The sequence below is a fragment of the Manduca sexta genome, unplaced genomic scaffold (assembly GCF_014839805.1).
Source record: "Manduca sexta isolate Smith_Timp_Sample1 unplaced genomic scaffold, JHU_Msex_v1.0 HiC_scaffold_3337, whole genome shotgun sequence".
Taxonomy (NCBI): domain Eukaryota; kingdom Metazoa; phylum Arthropoda; class Insecta; order Lepidoptera; family Sphingidae; genus Manduca; species Manduca sexta.
In genome coordinates, this window is record NW_023594394.1 from 1 (window position 1) to 10,597 (window position 10,597).

The following is a 10,597-nucleotide window of genomic DNA, read 5'->3' on the forward strand; positions in this document are numbered from 1 at the left end:
TTCTATCAGAGGAAGCCGTCCTTAATGCGCTGAAGAGAGCCACCGCGGAGTTTTAGTTGATTTGCGCGTGCGTTTGTATATAGGTTAGGGACTCCGCCCGGCGGTCATCTGAAGGTCATCATCAAATCCGAGCGGTTCAACGCCGGGTCGTAAGGCACGGTAATCTAACATAACCACCTAGTCGCCCCCATGAAGGCTGGGCGGTAGTGATAAGGCACTATCTCCACGAAACAAAAATAAAAAAGGTTCGAAACCTAAGGGCACACATCTCTGACTTTTCTAAATATTATGTGTGTATTCTTTGTGAATAATCGCTGGCTTTAACGGTGAAAGAAAACACCGTGAGGAAACCTGCATACCTGAGTAGTTCTCTATAGGGATTTCGAGGCTGTGTGAAGTCTACCAATCTGCACTAGGCCAGCGTGGTGGACTAAGGCCTAATCCCTCTCAGTATTAGAAGAAGCCCGTGCCCAACTGTGTGACAGTGTATACAGAGCTAATATTATTATGTATTATTATTATTTATATTCCAGATGCTGGCAACAAAATCCTCCGTACTCACCGAATGAGATCTCTCGCATCTCCTAAATCTGTTTGGTATTGCGGGTTTGTGGAAACCAGCAACAAATTCATCTTTCGGCTTCTATACTGGATGCTGCACTATATACCTGCGTACTTCGTTGACACGCTGGTCTTTTTATTACGATTGAAACTGCCTGCGGGAATACCTTCGTAAGTTTTGGTAAAAACTAATGCAAAATCATTCATTTTAAAATATATATAACACCACAAGCCATTTACTATCAAATGTAAACAATTTTAATTCCAAAAATACTTCCTAAAGTATTCAAATGCTTATTTCCAGGGTCATGAAAGTATACACTAAAATTTACAAGACAACTTTGGTGCTGTCGTACTTTTTGACCAACGAGTGGACCTTCAAGGATGGCAACACCGTCGACTTGTACAACAGGCTGTCCATAACAGATAAAGTCCTGTTCAACTTTAATATGACACCTCTTCTGTATGAGGACTTACTCGTGACCTATTTTCTTGGATTTCGTAAATACATCGTCAAGGACAATTTAGAAAACACTAAAAAAGGCGTCAGAATGCAATTTTGGTTTAAAATTGCCAGCTTTTATACTTCGCTATCATTGGCTATTTTTTGTTCAAATTATTTTATACTATATACAACACTGTCCAATTGTGATCAAAATACATTAATGATATTGATAATACTGTTTTATTCAATAAGGAGCTATGGGTTAGATTCCTGTACCCTAATTCATCTGACCAAGAAAATGTCAAGAAAATATTTATTTGTCGCGGGCAGTTTCAAAGTGACACACGGTCGACATCTCCGTACCTACGATCCGGCACAGATAATCACCCAAACAGCCATGCCCGGTGAATATCTATGGCAACCGAAAATTTGCCGCACTGTGGTACCTGTTCAGCCATTCAACAAAGACAGGTCGCACTGCCGCGATGGTCCGGGGCCTCAAGCCCAAGATGCCATTCCTCCATGGCGTCTCGACTTAAAGGCCCTCATGGCCTCTACCATCTTCAGGGTTGGGCGTTGCTCGCGACTGAACACCTACTCCCGCTAATGAAATACACCAAACAGGGGTTTGGTGGCCAAATGATGTTTTACTTAACCATCATTGGCCCATTTACACAGTTAGACCACAAAATAAAACTAATCTTCAAATATTACGATCATTTAATTATCCAATAAATAAGAATCCAAAAGACCGGCTGCCAAATCACCTCTACTGATACTGTAACTTAGACTTTTTTGAACAGATATTGTTACTTTGACTTTTCGTACGAACAAACCCTCCGGTCCACCTCGTAGCCATGACGGCTGCAAACACTTCGACACGTCCGGAGAAAAATAATATATAGAAGAGAGAGAGACGTATCGAACATTAAATTTCGTGGGTAATTAATTGCATGCCCCATCGAGGTCACAGGAAACACCTTGTAATGAAACACTTAACAATAGGTACAGAGGGTTTGAAATGCAAAGACCTAATTATAACAAAATTAACAAGTTTAACACCGTTTCACGTAAACCAATCGGCAGTGCTTTATATACAACAGGTTATTTTTACAACAGGTTGTTAGTACATATAGTGCACAAGTATATTATGTAGTATACTAACGTGTCAGAAACACTAGTTTTTGCTCACAGCTACCCCTGCGTGAAATAATTTCCTAGGATAAAAGTCTCACAATATAATTCCCAGGATAGAAAGTAGCCTATATTCTTCCGAAGGTCTCAAAGTATCTCCACAGCAATTTTCATCGAAATCCATTGAGTACTTTTTTTTATTGCTTTGAATGACGAAACAAACTTGCCATTAGCCTGATGGTAAGCGATACGACCGCCACATACAGTAGAAACACCATCCAACACCTTGAATTACAAAGAATTGTTTGGTATCCCACTGCGCTCGTCATCCTGAGACATGAGATCTTAATTCTTATTATGTCCAGTAGTTACACTGGCTATAATGTCCTTCAAACTGGAACACAACAGTAACTACCCACTGCTGCTTGGCGGCAGAAATAGACATTGCGGTGGTACCGACACAGGCGAACTCTCACATATGAGAGACCTATCACCAGTATTTTAATTTATATTTTCGAGTTTATTGCATTTAGACAGGCAGACAGATATGGTGAGGGACTTTGTTGTATAATATACTAGCTTAACTCGCGTCTTCGCTTCCGTAAAGGTGTTTTCCGAGATAAATGTACCCTATGTCTGTCCCAGCCTCACAAACTATCTCCATAGCAAATTTCATCGAAATCCGATGTGAAGTTTTAAAGTTTATCGCGTTTAGATGACAACGAGATGTGACAGGGGACTATATTTTGTAATATATACAAAAACAAATTAACAGGAACAGTTCCTCACACATGATTGTTGCGTAACTTTAATCGTTTACGCCGCGCACGCAACAACAAACAATAACTCAAAAGGAAGGGTAATCATTTTTCCCCGTTTTTGTAACATCTACATTGATACTCTGCTCCTATTAGTCATAGCGTGATGGTACGTAGCCTAAAATCTCCCTCGATAAATGGGGATATCCAACAGTAAACTTAGATTCAGTAAATTCAAATTTTTCAATTCGTACCTGTTGTCCGTGTAATTAACGCGTTCGAACAAACTCTTCAGCTTTTTTACAATAGTAAAAAGTATCCTATGTCTGTCTCCTGGTACTAAGCTACCCCACATTCCACGGCAATTTTCAGCCAAATCGGTTCAGCCGTTCTTGAGTTATGAATTGTGTAACTAACACAACTTTCTTTTATATATATAGATATCTATAATTAATTTAAGCCGAAATCGGTGCAAAAGGTTAACCGTGGTGTATATTTTGTATTCAAAACTACTTATCATAATGACTTAAGGAATCGCCACATGCAATATTGAAACTATCGACATTTTCACTGGCATTAGTTATTTAATTATATTTATTTTATCTTCCCACTTTATTATTCTTCTATAAACTTATAGCATTTATCCCTCGCAGTGTAGCAACTGCTAATGATGCACAAAACTTATTTCCGTCTTATTACTATATTTAGGGAGGTTTTATCGCTAATTCGGCAGCTCAGACCAATCTCGCAATTACTGTGTAAATTTCTATAGTTTAGATGTAAACATCTGAACCAATATCGTGGTAACCTTGCCCCTAATCACGCGTCTACACTATCAGCAGCGGATCCAGTTTTAATACAGGTATTGCAAAAACAAAGCAGTACCTGGATATCCTGTTTATTACACTCATCTTAAAAAAGCAATTATATCTGAGCGGCTGATTTAAAAATCGTAACTTCACAGAAAAATATATCTTTGCTTAATTCTAATAACATTGTGCTTCCAAAGCAACTCCAAACTAAATTTCCGCCATAAAATATCAGTTTCGAGTCCAAAAAATTTTTTCTCACATGCTTTGTATAATTATAAATACATAATAAAAAGCAAAGCAGACAATGTACATTATATTACCAATCAAGAGCTACATGAAAACGAATCAAATAATATTTATTGTGTTGTAACGCACAGAAAATTTTATTTGTAGGTAACAGGTCGATACTCAATATATTCTGACCGTCAAAATATACATTAAGTTCTATTTATTAGTTCACCGTTCAGAAAATTCGTAATTTTGTTCATTGTAATTAGGCACTAGCATTGGTCATTAGTACGCAGTTAGTGCTCCGCCATATACACGAGTATATTTTGCTGTAAGTCACGTTCCTTACAATCGTTCTTAAATAAAAAATAGTAAGTCAATTACTCATTTGGTTTGGGGATATGTAAGTTGATTTTTAAATAATTTTGCAGAAGTGATAAATCTTTTATAAATTTATCAGTGACTAGTCATAATACCATTAGTCGGTAAGTTTTAACTACAAATGAGTTGGACTTCATTTTTGTTTTGCAGTGCTTCTAATTTCTTTTTTATTTTGATTCCCTATCTATCGCCCTCTGGCAGGTGCTAACTTGGGCTTCTCCTTCTGCGAGTGAGTCCTCTCGCAGGAGAGTGCCGAGCGGGATCGTGAGCAGAACGACCCCGCTCGGCACCGGCACCATATAATATTAAACGCACTTCTTAAACAAGCGGTTATAGCATCATAAGGTTGTGACCAACAATACCATTTCTCTAATAAAGTTGACCTAGACAAGCACAACCTTGGCCAGAGATAAAGCCATTTTGAAGTTGGATTATTAAATTATTTCTAATAAAAACAGTCATACCATGTTATTCCAGTATCTCGCGTCATTATCCAGTCCCGCGTGTCGCGGGATTGATTATAGTATAGGTACGGCACACTGTTTGATGCTCCAGCATCAGCACAAGGGTGCCATCTGTTGTAAATACCATCGAAGTATCGGTACAGCAATTTTCAAATCAATTAAACTTGCGAAATTGAAAAGGAAATGAACAGATGATCTTCAAACTCTTACATTGATCTTCATAAATTATAGCTAAGAACCACCTCGAGCACATTAATTTTTAACAAAAAAAACTCATCGAAATCGGTTCATTCCTTTGGAAGCTACAATACCGTAGACATACAATATAAGCTATACACACCAGTATAAGTTTGAATATCTATTAAACAGTTTCACATTTTTATTTTTTTGTAATGGATATGTGCGTAGCGATATGCTTTAGCAATTTCCAACATAACCGTATATGCGTAGGGACCGCCGATCTGTAGAATATAGGCACTCTGTTCTGCATTCAAAATCAACTTTTTGATTCGATTTTCCAAGTAGTTGCAGTCATGGATCCCGCAGAGGTTTTAATGGAAGAAGCGAAAGCGCGTCAGAAGCCGATCCTGGAAGCGGCAGCTCGCGGTGACTCGGAGATACAGCGGTTCTTCAGCGGCACGACGGCCCTCGTCACTGGAGGCACCGGCTTTCTCGGGAAACTGCTCATCGAGAAACTGATCAGGTGACATGGCAAATACAACCTAATTCATTCAGAGGCATCATAGTTCCACTCTGAAAGTATAAAATGAGAATCGATAAACCATAACTTTGAGAAATATAATATTATAGTAGTATCAATTTATTTCCAGATCTTGTGATGTAAAAAAGATTTACGTCATATCAAGAGCGAAAAAGGGAATGTCAAGTAAAGATAGAATCAGTGCTTTACTAAAAGATTGTGTAAGTACTTAAATTAGATCCTTAAGCAATCAACGGTAACGGTTCAACTAAACTGCAATAATAAAATACAGAGATTTGTTTTCTGCGTTGTATTTATCCATAATACAGTCAATTTTCGTCAAGTTCGCGTTAAAGTTGCCTTATTTAATGCACTAGCTCGTACTATATTAGAGTACGCCAGTGTGATTTGGAATCCTACTCAAGCTATACATTCTCAAAGAATTGAAAATATACAACGTTCATGCACACAGTTGCGTTTGCGAGTCCCGATATCTCCCACAGATGCCCAGTCAACGTATGTCTTTCTTTAAAATGATGTCGCTTCGTCAACACAGAAGCTTCGACGACTTGTTATTTTTATACAAATCTAGTTAACCCGACCCTGTCTTATAGTGCCACAAACTTATCTGGCCCGGTGGCCGAAAGAGGAACTAACGACGTCATTTTGAAATGTCAATCTGCCTGCCATTCGCTGACGTAACTGCCATTGGTTGTTTGCTTCATGTATTTATTTTCCGTTTAGTGGTTATAGCTAGCGAAAAATGCTGATAGCTTTAAAAAGTGATGCGAGAAATGTTATATTAAAAGTCTTAAATTTTAAGAAGGACGAAAATCGTCTTTTAACTATGATAATACCATCCGAAAAATTGTATGAACGCGTAATTGCCGCCACAGGTTAGTGTTGCAGGCTTTTGAGAATAAATTCCACATAACCACTATTTCGCACGTACTACTAGAATGGATGATTTGATTGCAGAAGCCTTCAGTAAGATAATAGTGAATGAATAAAAACTTGAGAATGAGTATAAAAGTAGGGATGCATACTTAGACGAGTCTTTCATCATTAATTTATCCAGTGGCAGTGAAAACGAATATAGTGACTCTGATGATGAAGTGACTTATGAATCAAATAATCCCGGTGGCTTAGGTATAGCTTATTTCAGTTAGAGAACACTCGCCATACATTAGATGATCATAATTATTGTGTTAAAATATAAATATTTTCGAGGAATATGTCTTTTATTTATTTAATTAATATTTACCTACGTTCTTTCTTATCGCCAGGTGTTTAATGTCAAGTCCAGGTACACAGGTAGTGTGTGCATAATTTCATATTTTTAACCAACTTCAAACTTTCTTCACTATGTATTTTATTATAGGAACTGCAATATATTTACATAATATAATAGTTTGTTATGGCTGCCAAACAAATATAAAAGTCTTTATAAGTATGTACGTATATTTGTATATATGTATGTTTGTTCACGCATTTCTCGAAACTATTAACCAGAGTAGAAAATCGATTAAGTAGTTTTCAAAATTTTGACCAACCATAATATTTTTGCTCATCGACTTGCTTACCCACTTTATGGCAAATTTATTTTACTGGCGACACCAAATGCGAAGACAGTGACTATCTCACGGCTCACCGGGCCAGATAAGTTTGTGGGACTATAACTATGTATGCATGCGCGCAATCTGTCAATCGCTGACAGTTATTTCAATTCAATTCAATTTAATTTTTAAATTGTGGCTCCATCGTTGGCAGACGATGATTTTGCCAATGTCAAAGTTGAAAGTAGGAAAAGTTACGGTAAATTTTTACGGGTCTAATATTATCTATTACTATTGAGCGGTAAATAAAGCAATGGCCTTACAAAATAATCGAAAAACACATTATACATAAATTCAGAATAAAAATATTATAAAAATATTAAAATTCCAAATATAAGAAAATAAATACAGTACAAATCAGAGATAAAGAAATAAACTAAAGAGAATATAAAATAAATATCAAAAATCATAATCGGATATTATTAATTTTTTAAAAAATTTATAGACGATAGATAATAAAAGGGACTAAAATTAGGATAAAAGGAATATTATGTATGTCATAGAGGGGATTAATAGTTTAGGACAGAAAAAAATTATTTACTTATTTCAAACCACTGACAGTTATGTAAAATTAACATTGTCGTTAAATTTTCTTAAATTTTCCGCGCAATTGTTTGAATTTTTCTTTCATAAGTACCTTCTCCTGACAATAACAAACACAACAAGAAAAATTGTGAAACCGGTCGAGCCGTTGACGCGTGATGGCGTGACCAATGGAAATAGGGATTCATTTTTATATACGTATATAGATAGTAATCTCGGAGGTTGAATGCAATTCGTTACTGTTCAATATAAACATTTCGGTCCCGTCTAAAATACACATTTTGCCCTCCATCGTCTAAAACCAATCTAGGTTTACAAGCGCCCATATCAAGAATGTGCATTTCTTATAGCTCTGTTAATAAAATCAACCCCAATATAGACATATTTCATAATTCACAAAACATTTCTAAGAAAAAAATATTAGAACACCTTAAACAAAATTTAAACTATTCCCTCCATCATTGCGTAGCCTCATAAATCATTCACAATCATTAAGTACAAATTTATAAAAGGCTCTATATATTTGCTTTGTAATTATTAGTTGAGTTTTTTAGTTTTAATTTGTCTTTTTTTTGTAAAATATGAAATTTGCGTACTAATTTGTGAGTGTTGTGTACTCCTATAATTACTACACATGCCAGAGTTCGACCTTACTACTTTTATGTTATAAACAAGAAATGTGGGTACTGTTGGAGAACCTTATTTTAATAAATAAATAAAATAAATAGATAATGTTTTAATTGACTTAAGACTATCTTGGATATTCTAAATATGCTTGTTGTACAGCCACAAACGCCTAATTATGGACTAAAATTAAACAGAAACCCTCAATATCACCATGCCTAGACCTCAATATCAAATTAATACTGGTTCGAACCCAAGCCTTCAAAACTATAATTGTACTGCGCATGCTATACAACTACGTCACCGCAGTAGTATTTTGGACATTAGGGACCTCGCGCTTAGACCAAGGATCTTACGTGATGTCCAATTGCAGAACTTATTTCTTTTCGGTCACCACACTGATAAACAACACATCACTAGCATCTTACGATATTTACAAAACCGGGAATCATTTATTTTATTCGCGTCGCTTAAAGTTACCATTGATGTTGGTTAAATATTTAAAAATATATAATGTCGCTATCGAGCCTGTTGTTGGATTGGCATTGGTTGAAACTATAAAAGTACTAAATTCAAATTAAAGGCTGATATCAGGAATAATATTAAAAGTAAACAAACATCATTAAAACATTAAAACAATCAACATTAAAACCACGGATTTCTATCCAATGAGGTAATGATGAGAAATTAAAATGATATTATTATGATTTCAGGTATTTGATACCCTTCGCGAAGCAAATCCAGATTTTGGGAATAAAATAGAACCAGTCGAAGGAGATGTGGCCGAATTACAACTCGGCCTTAGCGTCCAAAGTTGGGACACCATAGCCAAAAAGGTAACCTACTTCTCATGGCCTTCACAGTGTAGCTTAGGTTTCGGACAATGGTAGTATGCGATTTACATTATTAGACTTTTCTTTAAAGAATGTACCGTACAAGACTCACATTACAATTGAAGTGCATGTCTCCATCAGATGCTCCAACATTCATATTCACTTCACAACAACATTTATCAATCTCTGGTAGTATATTATTACAGTATATTTATCTGTTCAGGTTGATGTTATATTCCACATGGCAGCTACCACTAGATTCGATGAAACTTTACGTCAAGCAACTCTGATCAATGTGCGTGGTACCAGAGAAATACTTGCTCTAGCCAAGCAATGTAAAAATCTAAGGTATATTGTAATTATTCTTATAATAGAATAGCTCTCCAGCTAAAATAATACAGAACAGATGCCATTATAAATAATAAGACACTAGTATTTCTGAATAAATGGGTAACGATTCTAAAACATGAATAATTTAAGAGGATATAAAAATATGCGTCACCAAAGCCGTTAACACTATATATTGTATAATAATATAATTTTTAGCCTTCTTTCTAATTATATATGCTGGTTGCGCCATTATTCTAAATCATCATTTTATAAATTAAACTTCGCATTAGTAAATTAATACAATTTTACTATCATAATATCCACCACGCTGCCGTCGTGCGGGTTGGCAGACTTCACATACCTTCGTAATACTTATGGAGTATTCTTAGGTGTGTAGGTTTCTTCGCGATATTTTACTCTACTTCCCTGTTAAAGCGTATGATATCGACAGACAATACATATATAACTTCAAAACTCAGTGGTGTGCGTCTTAGTATTGGTTTTTCCGCGAATCTTCGTCCCGACAATCAGTTCTATTTTCATTTCGGCTAACAGGCACTTTTTGGGTAGAAATAAACACAATCAATGTAATCACATCACTGCGTATTTCTTCAAATAAACTAAGATGAGCTCATGTAAATGCTTCCAGGTCATTCGTGTACGTATCGACAGCATATTGTCAGGCGACTCGAGACAGAATCAAATCAGAAGTGTTGGAGCACATCTACCCCAGCCCAATATACCCGGATGCATTGATAGGCATGGCAGAGAGTATGGGGGATGAGAGGCTGGTCTCGATCACGAAGGAGTAAGTAGAGATATAAATATTAGCTCTGTCAAGGTAGCAGTAGTAACTTAGCAGAATTAAACCAAATATATTTTAGAATTTGTTGCTAATTTGTTGCTAATTAGTTACCACTATTTCGATTTTGTTGCTCCAGCCGTTTATAAAAACCGGTCACTGCTATCATGATATCAAGCTAGCATGGACCATAACGAAACTTATACTTATATGATCAGACGTAATGTAGGAATTTGTTGCTAATTTGTTGCTCATTAGTTACCACTATTTCGATTTTTTGCTCAAGCCGTTTAGAAAAAGCTACCACTGCTATCTTGATATCAAGCTAGCATGGACCCTCACGAAACTTATAATTATTTGATCAGA

General features: G+C 36.0%; 1 protein-coding gene across 1 annotated transcript; it reads left to right on the plus strand.

Annotated features, from left to right (window-relative positions):
* Positions 1 to 4,204: 4,204 nt before the first annotated feature.
* Positions 4,205 to 10,237, plus strand: LOC119192903 (fatty acyl-CoA reductase 1-like; the record flags this gene model as incomplete). The annotated part of the gene is made up of 6 exons (XM_037446639.1): positions 4,205 to 4,269; positions 5,306 to 5,486; positions 5,614 to 5,704; positions 8,980 to 9,102; positions 9,323 to 9,447; positions 10,079 to 10,237. Coding segments are annotated over exons 2-6 (668 nt in total), but the record flags the coding sequence as incomplete, so codon positions are not given.
* Positions 10,238 to 10,597: the final 360 nt, after the last annotated feature.